The sequence below is a fragment of the Channa argus genome, chromosome 12 (genome assembly GCF_033026475.1).
Source record: "Channa argus isolate prfri chromosome 12, Channa argus male v1.0, whole genome shotgun sequence".
Classification (NCBI taxonomy): Eukaryota; Metazoa; Chordata; class Actinopteri; order Anabantiformes; family Channidae; genus Channa; species Channa argus.
In genome coordinates this window covers 4,969,457-4,993,430 of record NC_090208.1, presented here as the reverse complement: position 1 = coordinate 4,993,430, position 23,974 = coordinate 4,969,457, and the positions used below count along the sequence as shown (strand labels likewise).

Below are 23,974 nucleotides of genomic sequence, written 5' to 3'. Positions count from 1 at the left end.
CAGTGACATTCTCTGACAGACAAAATGTCATTATTTGCCATTTAGGCACAAACAGACATAGGACAGCAATCAGAATTTAGACTTCAGCACTATAATTCTTCCTTCTTATTTATATATACATACATTTTTTTCTTTATGCATGAGACATGTGCACAACCCCTTCAAATACTGTCAAATATATTGTCTACAGAACATATGAAGTGGTTTTGTCTTTTTTGTTCGTTCTATCACCTAACTAATCGTTTTCAGTGTGTATTTGTATGTTCGCGTTTTCTCACTGCTCTTTCCACAGGGACAGGATCTGCTGACGGAGCGAGGACAAGGAGGACAAGCTCCATCGTGACAGACAACCTCACAGGTGTGATTCCCACAGGAGAGAGGAGAGCCACACACCTGAGAACAGAGAGAGAGAGAGAGGATGAAGTTTTAGATGTATGGATCAGGAGCAGCATCCGAGGGATGGAACTGTTAAAAGTCTTCCTCCATCTCTATTCTTGTTTCCCCATTACCTCTGATCTGTACAGAGTCAAAGAGAAACACATCTTTTTATAAACTAATTAGTTTTTTTGTGTTTTTATGTTACAGTACAGTTACAGTAAGAGAGTTTCCAACCAAAGTTTTTATCAAATTCCATGAACGTTGCTAAGCTACAGGTTTTGTTCGTGTCTTTTTATCGAGCCTGTCAAGAGTTAGTCATCTTTGCTGCGGAAACATCATCTGTCAAACAGCCAATAATTAGAGCTGTCAGTCAATGTCATGATGACTCTCAGAGAGACTGTGTGACAGCTTTATCTTCAGCAGCCTGACAACACAAAAAACCAGCTGCTGGACGAGCTGCACTACTGTGGGATTTATGTCCTTTAACACAGTCATGTGTCACATTCACCAGAGAAAAGGCTTCAAGACTTCTTAGTAAACAGTGTTAGAACCAAATCATTCAAATGAATCACAGATTATAACAAAATTCAACTAACATCTAAAAAATAAAATGCCAATTAACATTTGTTGCCATGTGCTAATGTTATGTGAATACAAAGGTGTTGGTCATTAACAGCAGCAGTAAAAGCCAGTAAAAGCTCAGACTGTGGAGAAAAAGTAGACAAGTTTCTCTTCCTATCATCAGTGTATTTTTTATGACAGGAGATATTTATGTTTCACCATTATCCTCCTCACAAATGTAACACAATACCAATGGTTTATAAAAAGGCAACATTTTATATCATACATAAGAGACAAGACATCATGAAACTCTATCTGGATGATCTGATTAGTACATCTGCTTCTCCTTCATTAAACCTATAAACTTTAAAGTTACCACTGATTATATAACAGGTTTAACTCTGTATGCTACATAAACTGTATAGTAACAATTGCTAAAGGGTAACAATTTTGATCTCTGCTTTTCGGCAGCTCTGACAGTTACCCAGCAGCAACTGGCTCCAGTGTTGCCATCTTATAAATCAGGCGTCTGCAGAGTTTTTTTGCGTGCTCTTCCTTGCAGGATCTCATCGTGGCATTGCACTATTCCAGTGGTTTATTTGATGCACCTTACAACTTACATCACTCCTGCACTACTGGTTTTACTGATTAACACACCTCATGATCTTATGTAATCTGATTATCTACACCACATAACCACCTGCGACATTTCTGCACTCTGCTGTAGTATGTATCATACAGTACAGTTATACTGTAACAGTACAGTATGACAGGATATTGTAGTTTTACCTGTTGACAGTTCCACTTGGGGCTGGCACAGGGTCTCTCTGCCTTCTCTCGGCCACACACACACTTCTGAACACTAACTCTGGGACAGGGTGAGCACTCTGACAGATACACAGACAGGGAGAGGAGTCAATGATGGAGGTTTTCAGCTCACTGTGCCTGAACTCATCCTTTGCTCTTAACGGACAAGTGCATGTTCTCTAAATCTGGTGTTAACACATAACAAGCTGTGTATTTCTGCGTCTTTTTCTTTCATTTTACATGAAAGCACAAATCTCAAGTCTCAAGTTGGATAATTAGACTGAACACCAGCAGATGGAGCTGCAGACTAGCACATAACCTTTTAGTAAAGGTAAACCTGCTGCCATCATCCAGTTGGAGTCATCTACGCATTTATATCTAGGTTTATCTGTGCTGTGTGTGTGTGTGTGTGTGTGTGTGTGTGTGTGTGTGTGTGTGTGTGTGTGTGTGTGTGTGTGTGTGTGTGTGTACCTGAGTGGCAGGGCTGTGAACAGTTGTGCTGTTTGCAGGGTAACAACTTGCCACACTGCTGCTGACATGACCAGGCCTGCAGAAAGGCAACACACACAAATACAGTTTTAGAATATGCCATAATATTCCAATTGAATATAGAATTTATATTTATAGTAAAAGAAAGATCATTAGTGAGGTGACCTGATTTTGTATCAGACACATACAGTATCACAGTATTTTAGATTTGACAGGAGAAAATCTCTAAAGTTCATAGTTGCACCTTGTTGCTACAGCGACGGGGGAGGGGCTTAGCTTTGCCGCACATACAGGCCACTGACACCATCTTTGGACATGGAGGACAGGGACCTGAAAACACACACATGCACACACATTTAGGTTAAAATTGTTCCAATGCTTCTGCTTAATCGGGGTTCTCATACAGAAGCTGCAGAATTTCAAGAAGGTTCCATGGTTATGATGTTTTCAAAAAACAATATCCCATTTTTTATAATAAAGAACACTTTTTAACACACTAAACTCAGGTTTGAAGATTGTGTGTGTGGTTACCAGGGTGACAGAGCAGCAGACAGGTGTGTCCACAACTGGGTTTGAGGTCCTTCTGACAGACAGAGCCACACGAGTGAGGGACCAACCAGGGGTCAGCTGGAGGATCCTGCAGCTTCCCACAATAACACGTGTACCTGAACACAACACAGAACAATAACAGCTACTGTTAGCTCACATGATAAACTTGTTAAAAGAAGAAACATAAACTTACCATTGCATTTGTTTTCATCCTATAACAAATTTAAACAATGAAGCTAAAGCTAAAAATCAGGCACAGTTCCCCCATCTTATTGAGGCTTTCATGTGTCTAGAGCAGTGGTTCTCAAAGTGTAGTGGGGAATAAAGATGTGACAGGTGGGGCACAGAACAGAAGGACATTTGTCATGTTTTCTCCCCAGCTTCATTAATGCTTCATTAATAATAAAATTCATACACTCAAAACAAAATGACCACTCACAAACAAAGGGGTCAATAATACATATAAATTAAAACTGGGATGGAAAAGTGGAACCAGTGCTAAAGTACTGAACAATATAAACACATTTTCACACAGAGGCAGCAGCGTATGTAGCGGGAATAACAGCAACATTTGTGACATGGGACCACAAAAAAATAAAAAAATAAAAAAAGGCAATTCAGTGCCAGCAGACAAACAAGAGACGGACGGTAGGTGTCATCAACCAAATAGCCAGTCTATAAGAAAATATGATGATGCCTTTCCTGCTCTTGGATTCACCGAAGGGATGGTGGGGGCAGAGGAGAGACCCATGTGTGTTTTATGTCTTAAACCGTTGGCAGCAGAGAGCATGAGACCCAACAAATTAAGAAGACATTTTGAGACAACACCCCCCAGTGGTGTCAATAAGCCGCTTGACTTCTTTCAGAGAAAAAAACTGGCAGAATATTGTCAGCAGGAAAGTCGCATGGTGAAATCTGCATCAGTGAACAGCAAAGCACAAACAGCCTCTTTCAAAGTTCCATACAGATACTCGCTGACTAGCTCATTCTTCCCGCTGCTGTAGACATGGTGTCAGTTATGCTGGATGACGCGAGGCTACTGAAAGCAGTAATGACTGTTTGTTCATTTCATATGTCCGTTTTGTAAATTCTGAGTCACAGAGAGGATTTGCTGTTTTGCAAGTACGTCCAAACCTGAGCCACAGTTGATGTGCTCTTCACGGACTGTTTCAAAAATACTTCCCAAACAACAGTGCTCAGTTTGGCTGTGTTCTGGGTCCATTTAATGCACCTGTCGATTTCAGTTCTGCTGATGAGGAACAATTCATCGAAATGAGCTCTGACTTCTCCATGAGGCTGCTCTTTTTTGCACATGATGGCAAAGTGACAAAGTAAAGCTAAATGTTAACACAATTGCATTTTAATTTCCAAATTCAGAGCCCGAGTTAACAACAACCGCCAACAGTGCTGTTGACCTACAGGGTACCGGTGGAAATTGCACTACTGTTGGTCGAAGACGAAGAAGAAGAGGAGGAAGGTGTGTTCGTAAGCAGAGAGAGAAGAGGAAAGCTAAGAATGTAGGACTGACAGTAGGGACTTTGAATGTTGGGACTATGACACAGAAGACTAGAGAGTTGATCGACATGATGCAAAGAAGGAAGGTGGACATACTGTGTGTCCAGGAGACCAGATGGAAAGTAGCAAGAGCAAGTTTTTCTACCATGGGTCAGTTAGGAAGAGAAATGGAGTAGGAGTTTGAAAGGAGTTTGTGAGGAATGTTCTAGAGGTGAAAAGAGAATCCGACATGGTTTATGAGTCTGAAGCTGGAAATTGAAGGCGTGATGTTCAATGTTGTTAGTGGTTATGAACCACAGGTAGGATGTGGAACTAGGTAGTATGTGAGTTAGAAGAGAAGTTAGAAGTTAGAAGAGAAGGAGAAATTCTGGAGTGAGTTAGATGAAGTGATGCAGAGCATCCCCAGAGGAGAGAGAGTGGTGATTGGGGCAGATTTCAATGAACATGTAGGTGAAGGGAACAGAGGTGATGAGAATGTTATGTGCAGGTTTGGACAGGAACACAGAAGGACAGTTGGTGGTAGACTTTGCAAAGAGGATGGAAATGGCTGTAGTAAACACTTTCTTCCAGAAGAGGCAGGAACATAGGGTGACGTATAAGAGCAGAGGAAGAAGCACTCAGGTAGACGACATCTTGTGTAGAAGTTGTAATCTGAAAGAGATCAGTGAATGTAAAGTGTTGGTAGGGGAGAGTGTAGCCAGACATCACAGGATGGTGGTGTGTAAAATGATGCTGGCGGTGAAGAAGATGAAGAGGACCACTACAGCTAATGTGATCAGGGAGACAGGTAGGAGGGTACTCGGTGTGTCTTCTGGAAAGACGAAAGTGGACAAGGAAACTTGGTGGTGGAACGAGGAAGTTCAGGAGTGTATACAGAGAAAGAGGTTAGCTAAGAAGAAGTGGGACACTGAGAGGACTGAAGAGAGTAGACAGGAGTACAGGGAGATACAGCGTAAGGTGAAGGTAGAGGTGGCAAAGGCCAAACAAACAGCATATGAGGACTTGTATGTTAGGTTGGACACTAAAGAGGGAGAGGTGGATTTGTACAGGTTGGCCAGACAAAGAGATAGAGATGGGAAGGATGTGCAGCAGGTTAGTGTGATTAAAGATAAGGATGGAAATGTATTGACAGGTGCCAGGAGTGTGATGGAAGATGGAAGGAGAATTTTGAAAAATTGATGAATGAGGAAAATGAAAGTGAACGGTGTGGAGCAGGAAGTAGCAAAGATTAGTAAGAGTGAAGTGAGGAGGACGTTGAAGAGGATGAAGAATGGAAAGGCAGTTGGTCCTGATGACAAACCTGTGGAGGTATGGAAGTGTCTAGGAGAGGTGGCAGTAGAGTTTCTGACTAGTTTGTTTAACAAGATCTTAGAGACTGAGAGGATGCTGAGGACTGGAGGAGAAGTGTACTGGTGCCAGTTTTTAAGAACAAGGGAGATGTGCAGAGCTGTGGCAACTACAGAGGAATAAAGCTGATGAGCCAAACAATGAAGTTGTGGGAAAGAGTAGTGGAAGCTCGGCTAAGGGCAGAGGTGAACATTTGCGAGCAGCAATATGGTTTCATGCCTAGAAAGAGAACAACAGATGCAGTATTTGCTTTGAGGATGCTGATGGAGAAGTACAGAGAAGGTCAGAGGGAGTTGCATTGTGTCTTCGTAGATTTAGAAAAAGTGTATGACAGGGTGCAGAGAGAGGAGCTGTGGTATTGTATGAGGACATCTGGAGTGGCAGAGAAGTATGTTAGAGTGGTGCAGGACATGTATGAGAGCTGTAAGACAGTGGTGAGGTGCTGTAGGTGTGACAGAGGAGTTCAAGGTGGAGGTGGGTCTGCATCAAGGATCGGCTTTGAGCCCCTTCTTGTTTGCTCTGGTGATGGACAGACTGACAGATGAGGTTAGACAAGAATCTCCCTGGACTATGATGTTTGCAGATGACATTGTTATTTGTAGTGAGAGCAGGGAGCAGGTGGAGGAAAATCTAGAGAGGTGGAGGTCTGCTCTGGAAAACAGAGGAATGAAGCTTAGCCGCAGCAAGACAGAATACATGTGTGTCAATGAGAGGGACCCAGGTGGAACGGTGAGGTTACAGGGAGCAGAGGTGAAGAAGGTGCAGGACTTTAAGTACTTAGGGTCAACGGTTCAGAGCAACAGAGAGTGTGGAAAAGAGGTGAAGAGGCGAGTGCAGGCAGGTTGGAACAGGTGGAGAAAAGTGTCAGGTGTGTTGTGTGATAAAACAGTATCAGCGAGAATGAAAGGAAAGATGTTCAAGACGGTGGTGAGACCAGCAATGTTGTTCGGCTTAGAGACAGTGGCACTGAAGAAAAGACAGGAGGCAGAGCTGGAGGTAGCAGAGCTTAAGATGTTGAGGTTCTCTTTGGGAGAGACGAGGATGGACAGGATCAGGAATGAGGACATCAGAGGGACAGCTCATGTTAGATGTGTTGGAGATAAAGTCAGAGAGGCCAGATTGAGGTGGTTTGGACATGTTCAGAGGAGAAACTGTGAATATATCGGTAGAAGGATGCTGAGGTAGGAGCTGCCAGGCAGGAGGTCTAGAGGAAGAGCAAAGAGGAGATTTATGGATGTAGTGACGGAGGACATGAAGTTAGTTGGTGTGAGTGAAGAGGATGCAGAGGACAGGGTTAGATGGAGGCACATGATTCGCTGTGGCGACACCTGATAGGGAGCAGCCCAAAGGAAAAGAAGAAGAAAGTGGGGAATGACACAAAACGTTTGAGAACCACTGCTCTAGAGTACGGAGAGATTAAAGATCAATACATTTGTCTCAGACTCTTATTTTGAAACAGACCTGCTGCAGTTATCAGAATATGTTTCCACATATTTAAACATCAGGTCACAGTGTAAGCAGTGACTCCTCAGGTTTTCTGATGCCGTTATCTGAAATGTGGAGCCTTCTGCTGGAGAAGAGCAGCACTAACAAGCTGTTCATAGCTATTCCATGATATACACAGACCTGATACTACAGTTACTGTGGTCACTACTTACATAAAGAACTATAAACCAAGCGTGGTCAGACGTACCTATTGGGTCTGGCACTCGGAGGATATTCTGCTCGACACTTTGGACTGACGAGAGAAAATAAGAAAAATCAATCTTTCAATTACAATTTTTGTTTTGCCCTGTATAAAACAAAACCACTGTAAATTTCTAGTTTTCATAAGTCTAAAGAGGAAAAGTGAGAGTGTTAGATTTTTATACATTATCAATAAAAGAACAGAATCTCCTCTGAGAGTCAGGTGGGTTTTCCTCACCAGGGCCAAGGATGCTGCTTCTGGCCAAAGTCTTCGTCTGTGACAGAGGAGACGAGGAAGACTGAGTCCCTGGCCCATTTCTGAATGCAGGGAAGGTGGAAGAGAGAGAAACAGCTGGAGCAGTTCCACACCTGGAAACAGAGACAGAGTTGTTTTCTCACAGATTATTCTCCGATTTAAACGAAAACTGTTAGTCAGTTAGTTGACTGGTATACTGAATCTGAGAAATATGGAAAATATTTAATCTGAAAATACCACTTCACAATGCCAGTCTTTCTTTGAAGGGAACTGTAATTTACATTTTCCACCATTTTCCCAAATGCTTTCTCATTTACTAAACCAAACACTAAAGAAAGTACTGACACGATGGTTAGTACATAAACCTTTGGTACGATTCATCAGACCATACAAGGAGGAAACTGACGTGTTGGAAACACAGTAAATGAACCAGCTGTTCCACATCAATTATGTGTGTGTGTCGCTCACTGGCTGTGTCCTCTTGACGGAGGCGATACAGATCAGACAGGTAAGAGCTCCAGACTGGAACAGGTCACTGACATACTGACCAGTTCGGGCCAAACCTGCTGCGTCTCCCCCTGGACAGAAAAGACAAACACATTCTATCAGGACGTGTGTAACATTTTAAGTGTACTGTTGCTGTGACATCAAGCAGCATAAAGTTAACGCAACGAAAAACGCATTTAGTTTCTGTTATTGTACTTAAAAGATGCTGTCGGGTCTCTGCACATTGCTGAGTTGCCTGTTTTATCATCTTCTATCCACCAAAGTAAATGGTGAATGGCCACTTATGTAGCGCTTTTATCTAAAGCGCCTCGGGTCCAGAAATAGGCCATGATGGTGCCAACAAACTGGAGAGCACACATCAAGGTCCACAAACGTACACACTGTATATATGTGTACACCAAAATACACTTCGCCATCTACCAATTTACTGTGTTGGCCAACGGATTTATTCATCTGAGATAATCAGATAAAGTAGATATCATGAACATTTACTTTATAGTACAAATTATTCTACTGTTCTTGCCCAAAATGTTTCCTTGTTGAGTTGCACGGGATTGAAAGTAAGAAACGATGCAGCAACGAGGCTCAATTTGTCTGAGTGTATAATGGCTGAAGACTCATGTCAGCCGTAGATAGAATTATAGAATTTGAAATTAAATCAAAATTAAAATTTTTCAATTGTTAGGATGAACTAAAGGATCAATTACAGCAGGTAAATCTTCATTCAGTTTTCATTTTGCCACCATACTGTTGTTTTAGGACGGTGCTGAATGAAACAGGAAAATTATTGTCTTGTAACGTGGGCTGTCTTTACCTGTCTGGTCGGTGTAGGTGGTGAAAGTCGACGCCAATATCTTCCCTCTCTTTCCATCCTTAGGGTCAACATCTTCTTCATCCTCATCTTCTTCTTCATCAGAGGAGGAGCTGATACAATTCTCCACCAGTCGCTGAGCAGCAGCCTGGTTGGACTTCCTGATCTCTTCGAACTTGGACTGGACCGACACAGCTGTGAATCCCAAAAAAAAGGAAAGAAAAAATAATAAATAATTTATCACTTATTTTTTTTGTATTGTTTCTTTAAAGACAAAGTGCAGAAGATTTGAAAAGATTTAATAATGACTCACCATGTGGAGGTTTAGGTGATGCAACGGTCTTTGTCCCGGCTACTTGTCCTGATACCCACACTCCTGCAGCAGCTCCCGGCCTCTCCCTCTCTTTCTGAGGGGGCCGTGACCTTTCACCCTCCTGCTGTCCACGGCCACGTCCCCGGCCCTGCTGTCGCCAGGCGGGCTCCATGGCAACCTCTTCTGAATCTCTAGAAGTGGGTTGTGAGATGGAGAGACAAAGACAGGTGGTGTTTATACAGTAAATTCCCCTTTCTATGTATTCTCCATCTAAACATTCATGTTCAGGATGTAAAGGTACCACATTTCCATTTCTAAAAATATTGCCTTCAGATTGTTAGTTACAGTAGTAGAGCGGCAATAAAGGAGCAGATTTTGTTTTATTTTTTTCAGGAGAGCCTGGTGTGTTTGAAGGATGTTTCCACCCAGAAACATTTTATTCATTACACTGTTCTACAATTCTCACATAATTTTGCTCTCTTTAATACATCCTCTGCTTTCCCTGAAGAAAATCGCTTCTCTCAAAGTGTCTTTTGGTTTTCTAATATCCCCTAACCCCAAACTTTCACTTTACTGGGATGTAAAGCAGAGAGAGGAAAGCAAAGCTGAAAAAGCTTGGAGTTTTTGTTTGCGTGATAATTATTAAAAAACTGATGTAGACGTTACATTTTTAACTCTTCCTTTCAGCTTTAATGCTCTTAATTCTTGATTTTCCTACAGTGGTACAGTGGCTGCAGCAGAGCAGCATTAAATCAGATGTTTTTTGAATGGAGTCTGGTGTGCAGACACAAAGCCCAGGAGCTATTTCCAAACCACAACTGACCCTTTTCCGACTGTTAGTCAAGTTCAAATGTAGGTGCAGCAGCTCCATGTGATATCAGACACTGCAGTAACGTGTAAAACATGAAGTACATTCAAATGTGCAGCAAAAACCCTGTCGTAGAAGTATTTTCACCGGTGTTCAGTCCTAACGTTAACGGTCAAGTTCAGTTCACAATGTTAGCTGGAAGCTAACTATCATTATAATTCAGGTAAAAAAAAAGCAAAAGCAAAATCTAGTAAACATCAGCTATTAAAAGACAACAACCCACCAGAACTTTCGTAATTTAAATATTTGAATTAAAGTACAGAAGAGTAATTTCCGCAGCTTGTTACACACACCTCAGCAGCCAGCAACAACTGGAGTCTATCGCTTGAATTGTCGCACGGTGCATGCCGGTAATTGTAGTCTATTTACTTAATTTGGCTCGGGCGAGGTCAGGTGCAAACGCAAGTGTAAAACTACAAATCCCACAGTGCCACGTGTCAGTGCTACGTGTCAACGACAGCAGGAGGACGTTTCATTCATAATGTGAATCAATTACAATCAATGAAAACAACTTTAATGATTTTTTTAAATGTTATGCCTAACCGACTGTATAACATGTGCACGCTATATTTTGTTTTCGTTTTGTTAATTGTGTTATTGATAGTGATGGAAAATATTTATTTATTCAATCATATCCTGCTACTTTATAAGTCCACGTCCTCTCTACATGTGAAGGAGACCGTTGTACCTTTTTACACTACGTTTTTCTGAGTAACTAAGTTACTTTGCAGATTAAGAAATATAAAGTAACTATATATATATATATATATATATATATATATATATATATATATAGTTGTACGTAGTGTAGTATTGTAGTATTCCACAGCTCGTTATTGTAAATGAAAACTGGTTCTTAATTAACTCATCTGTTTAAACAAATAAATAAAATACATAAATATATTGTGCATTTTACAACAATGTATTTATTTGATAAAGTTTTTAATTAGCAGATTAGCATTGTTATTAAGACAGTAATGATTGTAAAATAATAATTCAATTTTTTAACCTCAAGTAGCTAATTAGGGGGCGGCTGTAGCTCAGTTGGTAAAGGCAGTTTTCCACGGACTACAGGGTCAGTGGTTCGATCCCTGGCTCTGGCTATATGTCAAAGTGTCCCTGGGCAAGACACTGAACTCCTAACAGCCCATTCCCCTCCCCAGCAGTGCAGTGCTGGTCCAAGCCCAGTAGAAATTGGGGAGGGTTGTGTCAGGAAGAGCATCTGGCGTAAAAACTGTGCAAAATCAACATGCGGACAATGATTCGCTGTGACGACCGTGAACTCATGGGATAAGCTAAAAGGACAAAAAAAAAAAAAAAAAAACCTCAAGTACCTAATTAGTAGTATATGCTGTAAAGCAGTATACCACTACCTTTACTATCTGCTACATTAAAGTAAAGGGCACAGTCAGTAATGAATGTTAAAAATAAAAAGAAGCAGCTAAAGTTTCTTAAAAAATATCTTTATTTCAGCAAAGAACTTACATTACCTCCATTTTTGCTCGGCAGCTCAACAGAAAAACTAAGTATGGGTATAAATACAGTCCAGGTTCAGAGCAGGATAACCTCTACTGCCCTTTAACCTCTTCTGGTTTTACAGCAGGTGATCTAGACAATAGAGCTCATTGAACAGTTGACCTCAGCAGAGTCTGTCTGGATAAAATATTTGTACAATTTATCAAAAAAAAACAACTTTATTTATAGCCACTCATAAAACATTTCTATAATATATTAAGCGACCTGTGGGCTCTGTACATAAATGTTTACAGCTCATATACAGCTCATTGTGTTTCTGCTCAGATTCAGGCCAAATCAAACAAAGTGGAAGTTCAGATCCTCAGTCATGGAGTGTAATGGTTTGAATTTTAATCCTCAGACAGACTTTAAAGCACGCCATACTGTTGCTAAAATACATTTGATAAACAGTGGACAAGTTTACCTACATGTAGAAATTATTTTACACAAATGCTATTATAAATAAAATGCTTTACATTTTAACATTAGCTTTTTTCTGTCTGTGTTCCAGTAAGTGTAAACAGTCAGTCCTCAACCTGAACTTGTTTTAAGTGTAAATGCAACTTTTACCACATTTGCACAAATGTGTACTTCAGTGGGTAAAAAACTTAAGAAGACACACACGTAAACACATTGATAGCACATTCAGACCAGATTGGCAGAATTGTGTTGTGACATGAACATCTGAATATTTTTGGAAGCTTATTAACACGACTCAGCCTTACTGATAATTTGTCGCTGTCATGGTGCTACAATAAAAAAACAAAAAGATTAAAAAAAGTCTAAAAAGTAATTTACTTATAGGCCACAATTATAAAATCAACATCTGTAAAGCCAATGGAAATTACTCCTCTTTTACTGTTTTTAATTTGTAAAACGTTTGCAGACCTAAGCTAAGTTAGTTTTATTTCATGTCAAGTTTATCAGTTCATGTGCCAGGTGAGAAATTTAAAGGCCAGTATCCAGTTTTTATGATACAGTACATCCATACACGTGACCTGATGGTGAAGCTGTTACCGCTTTCTTTTCCTACAGTCCTGCATGTAAAGTAAATGTGAATATAAGGAGCGTAACTGAATTATTGGAACTTTTACTTTGAAAATCCCAGTTTTACAAACTTGAATTGTAAATTCTGAACTTGAACAATTTTTCTCTTCTTTTTCACCCTTTACTTCTTCTCTTCTTCTTTAGTTATCTCAGGTGTTGGAGGGGGCGGAGCATCACCTGGCTCAGCTGCTCGTAGGGGTGGAGCCACTTTCTTCTCCAGCCGTGTGACTCGGTGTTTCAGTTTACTGTGAGTGGCTTCGTGCTCGGCCAGCAATCGGGCGTAGCGGGCCTGCAGGACGTCCAGCGTACTTGCCATCCTTTCCACCTTCTCCTCCATCTCTTTGGGGTCCGGACCCTGCGCTGCCACCTACAGGAAAAAATCAGCCATGACTTTTATTTCAGTATCTCAGAGTCTCTGTGGTTTGTGGTCTCCCCCGTCTGAGATCATGCGACTTTACCTCCAGGTCCAGCAGCCCGTCTTTCATCAGAATTTGACGTCCCTTCTCCTCCAACAGGGCTTTGGCATCTGGATACTCTGTCAGTGCCTCCATCAGGTCATCTTTGGAAAGACAGAAGAGGTCAGAGTAGCCGATGCTCCTGATGTTTGCCGTCCTCCGGTTTCCTGCCTTACTACCTGAAGTATAAAAAGAAAGCATGTTAAATCATAAATGCAAAAAAAAGTCAATCTTGGTTTGACAAACTGGCAACAGTGACCAGGGAGAGCAGAGGGAGCTAATGTTAAACCACGGAGCAACTGGGTCGATACAAAGTCAACAAGCCCTTAAGTCTGAGTGGACCTTTAATAGCAAGGATGCTGATTTCACCAAAGTAGCTTCCATCACTGAGGACAACAAACTGTGTCACGCCATCGTCGGCGACCACAGCCAATTTTCCCTCCTTGATGATGTACATCTCCCTGCCGATGTCGCCCTTCTTACAGATGTAGTCTCCCGGACTGTAGACCTGAGGCTGAAGTTTCAGCACCAACTCTACCAACAAACCAGCCTCGCAGTCTGCAAATATTCGAACCTGCAGGAGAACAACACAGAAGATGAACCCTGAGGCTTCTTTATTCCTCTGAACTGGAATTTAATGAGGAGTGATAGTCAGCGGATGCAGACCTTTTTCAGGGTGTCAAGGTGGACGTTGATGGCAATTTCGGCTCTCAGTTTGTCAGGCAGGTACTTCAGTACCTCCCTCTCATCCACAGCTTTCTTATTGGTCCACAGGAAGTCAAACCACTTGATCACTCGCTTCTCCAGGTCTTTAGTCACCTGGAAGAAGTTGAGGGTTAAAGATTGTGTGTGGGCCAACATTAATTTGGAAAGCAGAAATAAAAGTTTGTGATGGACTGCACATGTTCGTGCTCAATTTAATATGCAATGTTCTTTTTTATTCGTGCAACAGAATGAATTCTGGTCCTTGAAGAAAATTAACCAGCCAACTAACTGGCTACCTGACTAACCAATTAACTGACCTTCCTGAAGCTCATGTACTGTTTGATGGCGTCGATCCGAGCCTGGAAGTCGGCTCTGGCAGCGTTCATGTTGGTGATCATTGAGCCCACATTACCGACGATGGTGGCAAAAATCAACACACCCACCTGGTGGAGGACAGAATTGAAATGTATTGTTGTTATCAAATATGTGTCAACCGTGTTACCTTCCTTAGAGAGTTGGTCATGGGCCCTTTAGTACTTGTTCAGTCCAAACTATATGCATCTGTAGGTCCAGTTTTCAAAAGCTTTCAACTCTTTAATCAAACATGTCTTGAACTTAATCACTCTGACTCTGCTAATTTTGGACTGTTACATTTTTATTCTACACCCACCAGAAAGTCTGTGACAACAAAGAAGTACTCCGAGTTCTCCACGGGAGGTGGTGTTTCTCCGATGGTGGTAAGTGTCAGCGTGGACCAGTACATACTGTAGGCGTACTTCCTCACTAGACGACCGAACTCTGGATCTGTGGGGTCGGGATACACAAACCTGTCTGCGCCGAAACCTGAAGAAGAGACAGGGTTAGAGGGTTCTGTAAAGTAATGAGTGGTCAAAGAACCAGAGACCGGGGTTGAGACCCCACCGATGGCCTTGGAGAAGGAGTAGTAGAGGCAGGCGTTCCAGTGGATGATGATGACGATGTACATGACGAGGTTGGAGATACGAAGAGCGTTGGGGTAGTTTGTCCTCGTCTCTGTCCTCTGGAAGAACTCCAGCATCCTACAACAAATGATCCAAATGGATAAAAGTTATGATTGATGTCAGAATTATTCTTAAAAAAAAAAAGGTAATGAGTGATTTGTTTATAATATGTTGAGGAGCAATCCTCTATAATGAGGTTGACATTAATATTTATAACAGCTGCTCGATAGACTGAGATTAAAATGAATTCAGACTTTTTCATCTGGTTGAACTTTAGGGATCCTCTGACTTTTCGCGTTCACCATCACCAAGTCAACACGTTACAAGCCATATCCTTGCCATTATCACCACTGGGTGGCTCTAAAGTGAACAAAATATTCAGATTCTACACTTTAAAGGCTTTAATCTTGTTAACTCTTTTATGGAGCCTGGACCTGATTATATTCATGGCATTTGCAACAGTCAAAAGCAGTAACACCAGGTTATTGCAGTATATTTTACTGCACCGATTTTATTTTTAACATGTTGTATCTCTTGCTGATAAAATACCTGTACTTTACTCAAGAGCTTAAAACTAGTGGTTCCACTTTTTAATCCTTGGCTGTTTTACAACAGAGACTTGCACAGGTGTGTATATATTTGGACAGTGGAATCTTTTTCCTCACATTCCCACAACACCACCACATTGGATCTGAAAGATGGGCTTAAATGTTGGCTGCCAACTTTAGGATTTGAGTTGAAAATATTGCATAAACCACATGAAAAAACAATTCTAGTGGTTTAAAAATATTAGGAAAATGTGCTGCTCATCAACCAATGGTCTACAACTGATTTCAATGTTTCTTTTCACTGTAGTGATCTGCAGAACCACCATTATGAAAATGACTTCAATGTCCAAATATATGTGGACCTGACTGCATATATGTGTGTGTCTGTGTGCACCTGTTGAATCTGAGGAGCTTGTTGAGGCGGATCTCAGGGTAAGTGAGGCCGAAGACGACGTACAGCAAGTCAGTGGGAACCATGGAGGCCTGGTCCAGTTTGAACTGGAAGCTGTTCATGTAACGTTCACGGAGCTTCTGCTCGTCCTTCACCAGCAGACCCTGCTCCAGATAACCTGCACACACACACACACACACACACACACACACACACACACACACACACACACACACACACACACACACACACACACACACACACACACACATCTTTTTTACTAATGTCCACTCCTGTTAACTGTTTTTAAATATCAGTATGGGAATCCAGCTTAATTCCTCTCTTCTAGTTTTAAAATATAACCCAAACTTGCAGCAGCTGTCACAGTGTTGGCTGCACAGCTCATAAACCTGCCCATTGGGAAGAAGTTCAGCTGCTTATAAAACTGATGCTGGGCATGAACACACATGCAGGCTATTGTTCTGTGCCGTGCAAAAGAGGCTGCAGCCCCAAATCACAAATGTACACGTTTACAAAATGAACTTTTCTGGTATAAAGCCAGCTGTGACGTAGGTATGTGCGTGGGGGTGTGTGTTCAGACCGGTCCTGGTTCTGAAAACCATGTCAGCGAGGTAGATGAGGTCAGAGGTTAAGTCCAGGATGAACCAAAGGACTAAGTAATCCGTCTGCAGCTCCTCAAAACATGCCCTGGAACACACACACACACAAACACACACACACATATTTAGAGTCATTACCAATTGTCCCAAACTCTAAAAACAGGTTTAAGGTTTAATGTAGGTTTTTATGAAGCTCAGGACAGATGTGATAAAACAGATGTCAAATCAAAGTGTGTAAATGTGTGTGTGTGTATCACCTGGCTATGATCAGGGTCCAGTTGTACATCACAGGTACAGTGATGACAAACAGCCAGTAGTAGTAGGTGTTGCCTGCTGGATCAATCACTGTGATCTCCTTTGGACTGGACACACACACAGCAATAAAGTAGAATCATTATGTTGAAGCCTTCAAACTCCAGTCACACTGATTTATACAATGTGAGCATCTTATATGAGGTTTGAAATTATTGTATCCCCCAAAAATCAAACCTACGCCTCCTCTTTGGCTTTCTTCTCCTTCTCCTTCTCCTTTTCTTTCTCCTTCTCTTTCTCCTTCTCTTCTTTCTCCTTCTGTTTCTTCTCCTTCCTCTCCTTCTTCTCCTTTCTGGCAGAAAACAACAGAAGAAAACTGGTTTAAAAGGAACAAAAATATGATTAATTGATGAATGTTTCTACTTTGTGTGACTCGTCACGGAGTCATGATCCCCAGATTGTCACTGAATTAGAGGAGAACAAGAATCAAACCTACTCCTTCTTTTCTTTTCTTTCTTTCTTCTTTTGCTTCTTTTTCTTCTTCTCCTCCCTGGAAGACAACAGGAAACATCACACAGAGGCTCCCTGTGTGCATGTGTATAAATACTTATATGTACTGTATACTTTGTGTATCTTACTCCTCTTCATTGTTGTTGCTGTTGTTGACATTAAATAAAATTCCCGGTCCTCCTCCTGGAGCAGCTCTGAGAAAAAACAACAAATTAAAGTTTTAATCAACCAGCAGACAAAGTTAGTTTACTGCTGACTACACCTCACTCAAATACTTTTACTTTAAAAGTGTTTAACTAGAACAGGTGAGGACCTAAGGACAAAACATTGTCCTTATGACTTGTAAATCTACCCTTCGTGGATTTATGATGCTAAAGATCTGTCATCTCCGTCGAGATGACAGTTCGTCATCCGTCATCTCCTTCGAGATGACGGATGACGAAGGAGGAAATGATGACAAGCTGTTGTAGCCCTAACAAAAAGAACTCACCTGACCTTCTCCTCGACATCACCTGGCTCCTCCTCCATGTCTTGTAGAACAATGCTGGGTGGAGTTAACCTGAAAACAGGTGGAGGGACTAAAGGAGCAACTTTAGCCATGGAGGGTTTGTTCTTCAGACTCCTTGTAGGCAGGCACTTTGGCAGCACCTGAGCAGCTGTCGGCTTCACCTACGAGTGGAAACCAAAGCATCAAACTCCAACAGTTGCTTTATTTCCCCAAACAGGCTGATTAATTTAAACCAGTGAGCTGAAACATTGTGACCATTCACATTCCTGCCCCCTCAGACACAGGGGTTTAATAGCCGATTTCTGTCCCCAAGGTACAACCTACACTGATGTAGCCCTTGGGTCTAATTATTGGACGTCAAGTTAACTGTTACAATTAAAATTAGTCATTTAGCAGATGCTTTCATCACATCATACAACTAAGCAGCAGACACTAGGGACAACTTGGAGGTTCAGTGTCTTGCTGAAGGACACTGTGACTTGTAGCCAGAAGGACTAGGAGTTGAACCGCTGATCCTGTGGTTCGTGGACAACTGCTCTACCAAATGCTGCGGTCGTCCATATCCGATACTATGTGTGCAAGCAGTAAAACGTATGTACCATTTGTTCTGTCTTCAGGAGACAGTCTCTTTATTCGATTACGTATTTAGTATTTATTAGTAGATTTGTTGGCATGAAAATTTGCTATTACAGTTATCAAGAGAATAATGGATTTATCACTGACTAAGTTAAAAAACAAAACAAACTCGGGTTCTATGAGTATTATTGCCAGAAGGCTACAAATAAATGTGAAGGGTAAAACTAAGTGTTGAGGCCTTCTAGTGGGTACAGCCCCAGTGACAAGCTGTTGTAGCTCTAACAAACTTAATTCTAAAACCTCACAAAATTATAACACACATTCAACTAGTACAAATGTTCTTTTATCATCATAAGCAACAAAAACATTCAAGGTGTTTATTTAAAAGAGTTTTTTAAGTGAAATAATGAAAATTATATAGGCGCTAAATTAATCAAAAATGAAGTTTAATTTCTGCTATAGAAACTTTTATACTAGCTGAATGTGCATTAAATATAATGTGGGTGGAAAGAAAATGGACTTTTTTGCCTTTTCGGGGTTCACAATCTTTTGCACCGAACTCTACTAAAAGCCGTCACGAAGGATAAAACTTGCAAGCAAATAGTAAAATGAACTTTGTAAATCCATAAATTTACAAATAGATACAATTCATCTGTTTTAATAGTTTATTAGTGAAGTTATGTTCACATAGAATTGTTATGAAGATCATTATTACCTCTGTACCCTCTATTATCTCCTTACTCACCTGTCAGCTGATAATCCTTGGTAACAAGCCCTAGATCCACCAGCCGCCCATCCAACTCATCGCCATGGAAACAGAGGAGTTGCACGCCCCCCCACACACACTCTGGTACACCTGACCCTCTCTAAATCCTCAAGGTTTGTCCAGAGATAAAACAGGAGAAAAGGGAAAGAAGGAAGGAGTGAAGGATCGAGCAGGAGCGTCTACTCTGTGTCCCTGACAGGGATAAAGGGATTAGAGGGGGACGAAGGATGATACGTCTGTCTCACATACAGCTGGACTCAGAAACGAGTCCACACTGAACGAGCTGAATTTAACAAGAGGACATGTTTAGAATCAAAGGAGGAAATGTGCAGAATTAAACTTTAAATAGAAGAAACACAAACATAAGTAAAGGTCTCACACGTTCCGATGATGGGATAAAGACTTTCTCCAGTGGAGAGAGGAGGTACAGATGAAAAACAATCAAAAGTAAGAAAGAAAAGTGTAAAGAAAGGAACCAAAGTAATGAACGGGAAGAAAAGAATAGAAGTTATTGATTTGTAGGAGGAAAGATGACTGGGGAAAGGGAGCAGGAAGACCAGAGAAACAATGACACAGTGTGATAAAGGAGGGAAGACATCACAGAGACAAATGGGAGGAGGATTTTCTTCTGATCCTCCTGAGTCAGCAGTGCAACACTGACAACACACTCACACTAAGTCAAGCTTCTTATCAGGAATTACACTTCTGTGAGTGTAAACATAATGTGGAGCAGCCTGAGTTTTGTACGGAGCTTCTTCTGTCAATCAGCTGTTTTTTAAACATTTGGTTGTGATGTGCAAAATTAGAGTGAGGTGTTAAGGAAATGCACTATGTCCAAGAGTTTCCCCAGAAAGATGCAAGGATTTGAGCTCCTAACAAAAATGTCTCTGATCTAAAGTAGCGTTTGAGTTATTTCCTTGTTTTGTATGTTGTCTCTTTGGGGCTGTGGTTCAGGAGAACAGTCGTCCACCAGTCATAGAGTCAGCGGTTTGATTTCAGCTCCCCCTGGTGTCCGTATATCAAAGTGTCTTTTGGCAGGACTCTGAACCCAAACCGAGCTCCTGGTGGCTCAGGACAGCACCCTGCATGGCAGCTCAGCTTCTTCTAATATATTTAGGTCTCAATTGATGTGTCTGTTTATGGTATTATCACGTTTAAGAAATTTTAATGTCATATTTTAAAACTTCAATCTAACCTGTTATTGCCCTTATTTAGCCTCCAGTGGGTGAGTTTTACCAGGAATTTTACTGTTTACACTAAACTCTGACGACAGCATGCTGACGTATTCACCGTGTTTACCTTGTCCACGATCATAGATTAGCCTGTCAGTGTGCCAGCATTCGCTAATAAACCCAAAGTACTGCTGCGGCTGCACATTAAAATATTAATGTTCTAAAAATCAGAGGATCACCAATGTTACTACAGTTCATTCTGAGGGGAACATGAACGCTTGGACTTAGATTTCCTTCGCTTTATAGTTTATGCTCAAAACTCTCATTGGGTTATAATTTTAGCCAACACTCAGGGATACAAACACAATGATAAAATAAATATTAGAAACAATTTTCAGTATAGTGCAACAGGCCATAATTCAACCACAGCACAAAGACCAGACCAGCACAAAAAAAAAAAAAAAAAAAGACCAGTTGAATCAGCACCTCTTTGTAATCAAATATTATCACCTTAGTTTCAGCTTGGTGTAACTAATAACCTGACAACAGAGTATTCTAGTCTGCACCAAAGCAGTGGAGAGACAGATGGACATTTTTACCTATCGATCGATTTCAGCAAATAAAAAACGGACACAGGTACTGGATTCATTTTCCTTAAGCCATTTATTCTTTTTTTTTTGTTGAGCAGAATAACTCAGACACAGTTTTAAATTTCACAGTGGTAGGACATGGTTTATATAAAGAAAACAAATTGCCTTCAATTAATTCGGTTTAAAAGTCCCACTCGGTGCTGAATGCCTCATCATTATTCCTCGGTCAGGTCCTGTTTGGGTTGGTTGGACAATGTTGTCGTCATGTTGTTTAGTGGGCTTTGATCTGCATTGTAAGAATTTATCTGTAATTAGGTATTTATATTATTTATTAAAAGAGGCAGAAGATAAATAAAATGACTTGTATTAACTGATGATGTGCAGCTGACTGATTCACTATTTGGATTTTATAGGTGTTATAACAGAAAATGTAGAAATGCTCATCAGTACATGATTTTATTGGCTTCTTAGCTGCGTTACATTAGATGCCACATAGCCTGTGTCGAGCGGCTCTAGCTCAGTTGGTAAAGGCAGTCGTCAGTGGTTCGATTCCCGGACCCGGCTATATGTCGAACTGTCTCTGGGCAAGACACTGAACCCCTAACAGCCCATTCCCATCCCCAGCTGTGCAGTGCCGGTCCAAGCCCGGTAGAAATTGGGGAGGGTTGCGTCAGGAAGGTCATCGGGTGTAAAAACTGTGCTAAATCAACATGTGGACAATGACCCGCTGTGACGACACTGAACTCACAGGATAAACTGCAGGCAGCCAACTCAGTTGGCTTTACCTTTCACCAGGTCCTGAAATCAAAGTGAAGCTCCTGACCTGTGACGTAGATCCAGCTGGGTGGAGACTCTCCATGACTGCTGATGTGACACTTGTAGAGGCCTTCATCAGACTTGGTAACATGGTGGATGGTCATGTGACCTGTAGGCTCAGTCCTGATGAGGGAGCCATCTTTATAGAAATCAGCTGGGAGCTTGGAGGGAGGCCTCTTTGTTTGACAGTGCAGAGAGACATCATGTCCCTCCATCACAGGGAGGACAGGACTCTGCAGGATCACTGCTCCACCTCAACACAGAGACAAACTACAGCATTTCATCCATTTCCACACAGCTTCATCAACACTAACTCCACAGTCTGATCTTACCAGTGACAGTGATGGTGATGCTGTTACTGGTTGATCCCTCTCTGGACTCACACCAGTAAACTCCACTGTCCCATGGGAAGAGGTAGTCAATTATACACAAAGAACCAGCAGGTTCTCCCCAACCGTCTCCACACTGAGTTATATTTTGTTTGGTTATGTTCCTCCTCAGTGTCCAAATAGCAGAGCTGAGAGCTGTTGGGACTCACAGTCAGAGAAGCTGTGAGGGAAAATCAGAGGATATTACGTCTAAACATTTTTAATCAAACAAAAATAATTCTAACAAGTCTCCTTCTGTCCCAGCTTTGGGTTTTTGATTGACTGAACCTTCTGTTGGTCTTACAGGTACTTCTGAACGTTATTACTTAGTAAAGTGACTTTAGTGTCTTATTATTAGGTCTAAGCACAGGCAGCACAGTGGAGCGGTTTGTCTGCCGTCTCACAGTTCGAAGGTTTGAATCCACTGGCCACTTGTGGCCTTTCTATGTGGAGTTTACATGTTCTCCCCGTGCTTGTGTAAGTTTATGACAGCTGTGATAGAGTCCATGTCCATATAGTCCCTGTATAAATATCATGAATTCATGAAGGGAGTATATGCGAGGTAGGATTCACAGTCACTGATTCACTGTCAACACCTACATTAAAAATGTCTTCCACATTAACTCGTCTCTCAGTTTCAGTGTGATAGCAGAAATTCACTGACCTTGGTTTGTTGTGCAGCATAGCAGTGAAGTCACAGCTAAAAAGAAAGAAGACAAATGTTTGAAGTTTCACATTCAGCAAGACATTCAAAATGACAGAGGGACAATGAAGGGGACAATTCACCGTATGTTGCATGTTTACTGTGAGCGTGATTATTAACCTGTTCTGAATTCTGGTAATTTCTGGACATAATCCACAGGATGGAGCAATTTATTAACCTCAGTCTCACAGTATCACGGTGAATTTCGATTATGATGGTGGTTGCTTGTTACTCAGAAGATGCATATGCATAACGTGTTATTGTTCTCTATGAGTACAAGTGTTTATAAAGATTGAATCCTAAGTTTAGTTGCTGATAGTTGCTAATTTCTTATGATTTAAGTTTTGAAATTATGCTACACCGTGTCAGACCGGGTTGCTACGTGCTAACTGTGTTAATGAAATTACTTAACTTATTATTTATGGAGTATTATATCAATTATTAGGTTAGTTATGTTATTATAGGCATTATGGTTTATTGCTCAACCTTGGATCTCAACCTGCATTGTTTAGTGAAGAGCGGTTACACTGAAGTCTGAAATATCTAAAGTCTAAATATATATAAAGTCTGGAAAATTTCAGGTTTCCAGCGACTGTGTGAAAGAGGCAATTCTCTGTTCAGAACTACAAGCTGAACTCAGCCAGCCGTTTGTGAGTACCCCCATGCCCCCCTGGCACCTCTCGCCCATATTCCAGCCCCTCCCCAAGAGTTTGGTTCCAGAGTTATAGCTGTGTGTGGAGGTGAACCCAACTATATCTTGATAGCGCTCTACTGTCTAGTTTAGTTCTGGCCTGTTCCACAGCAGAAAGGTTACATTCCAAGATCCCAGAACTTGCCTGCAAAGGAAAGGACCTGCATGTTCGCTAATGCTCTACAACAGATTATTGTTTGTTATATATTGTTTACCGAATATCACTTAAAAAAAAAACCTTATTACAACATTATCTGTTTAAGATTGGATCTGTCCACTGTCTGCTAAAATCAGTATGACAACATTAGGCCAGAAGAGACGTCACACAACAGTTTTCACAGACTGAGGGGAAGTAATTAGGATGAGTAAACTGCCTTTAATGAAGAAATAGGTATAATACTGCTTTAATAAACCTCTTTTTGTAGTGATATTATGGCTGAGAAACATACATAGAGGGAAGTTGATGAGAGTTAAAGAAAATCAACAATTTAATTAACTGACATCTTATTAGGTCTTCAAGGAAGGTGTTTGAAGAAATACAGCAGAATGGATTTAAATGCTTGCATGTTAATTAGTCAGCAGAACTCCAGTCAACCTGTAGTTTAATGAAAATGCATTTATTACAGTCAGGAATAAACATACTGAAATTACTTACAGAGCAGCCAAAGTAGAGA

The 23,974-nt window shown here is 41.2% G+C and overlaps 2 protein-coding genes across 8 annotated transcripts in view; both read right to left on the bottom strand.

The window, feature by feature from the left end:
* LOC137137803 (cyclic nucleotide-gated channel rod photoreceptor subunit alpha-like) overlaps positions 1 to 20,580 on the bottom strand; it is a 39,004-nt gene extending 18,424 nt beyond the window's left edge. For 2 of the 7 annotated variants that reach the window (XM_067524466.1, XM_067524467.1), the window contains exons 1-11: positions 10,381 to 10,443; positions 9,220 to 9,410; positions 8,910 to 9,101; positions 8,057 to 8,166; positions 7,571 to 7,701; positions 7,340 to 7,384; positions 2,767 to 2,900; positions 2,480 to 2,565; positions 2,218 to 2,293; positions 1,729 to 1,826; positions 279 to 393 (exon numbers count right to left, since the gene is read on the bottom strand). In XM_067524466.1, the coding sequence (XP_067380567.1) occupies positions 279 to 393; positions 1,729 to 1,826; positions 2,218 to 2,293; positions 2,480 to 2,565; positions 2,767 to 2,900; positions 7,340 to 7,384; positions 7,571 to 7,701; positions 8,057 to 8,166; positions 8,910 to 9,101; positions 9,220 to 9,410; positions 10,381 to 10,433 (1,231 nt within the window). In that variant the 5' untranslated portion in view covers positions 10,434 to 10,443. Of the gene's footprint in view, positions 1 to 278; positions 394 to 1,728; positions 1,827 to 2,217; positions 2,294 to 2,479; positions 2,566 to 2,766; positions 2,901 to 7,339; positions 7,385 to 7,570; positions 7,702 to 8,056; positions 8,167 to 8,909; positions 9,102 to 9,219; positions 9,411 to 10,310; positions 10,448 to 11,931; positions 13,017 to 13,107; positions 13,284 to 13,446; positions 13,679 to 13,770; positions 13,924 to 14,126; positions 14,253 to 14,479; positions 14,653 to 14,730; positions 14,868 to 15,731; positions 15,907 to 16,329; positions 16,437 to 16,605; positions 16,711 to 16,841; positions 16,953 to 17,096; positions 17,151 to 17,238; positions 17,305 to 17,600; positions 18,895 to 18,939 lie in introns of those variants that run through there. The other 5 variants (XM_067524470.1, XM_067524471.1, XM_067524472.1 and 2 more) reach the window with 5 other exon arrangements.
* Positions 20,581 to 20,776: 196 nt separating this feature from the next.
* LOC137137841 (Fc receptor-like protein 5) overlaps positions 20,777 to 23,974 on the bottom strand; it is a 38,710-nt gene continuing 35,512 nt past the window's right edge. Inside the window, exon 6 of the mRNA XM_067524593.1 lies at positions 20,777 to 21,008. Coding sequence (XP_067380694.1) covers positions 20,938 to 21,008 — 71 coding nt within the window. The 3' untranslated portion in view covers positions 20,777 to 20,937. The remainder of the gene's footprint in view (positions 21,009 to 23,974) is intronic.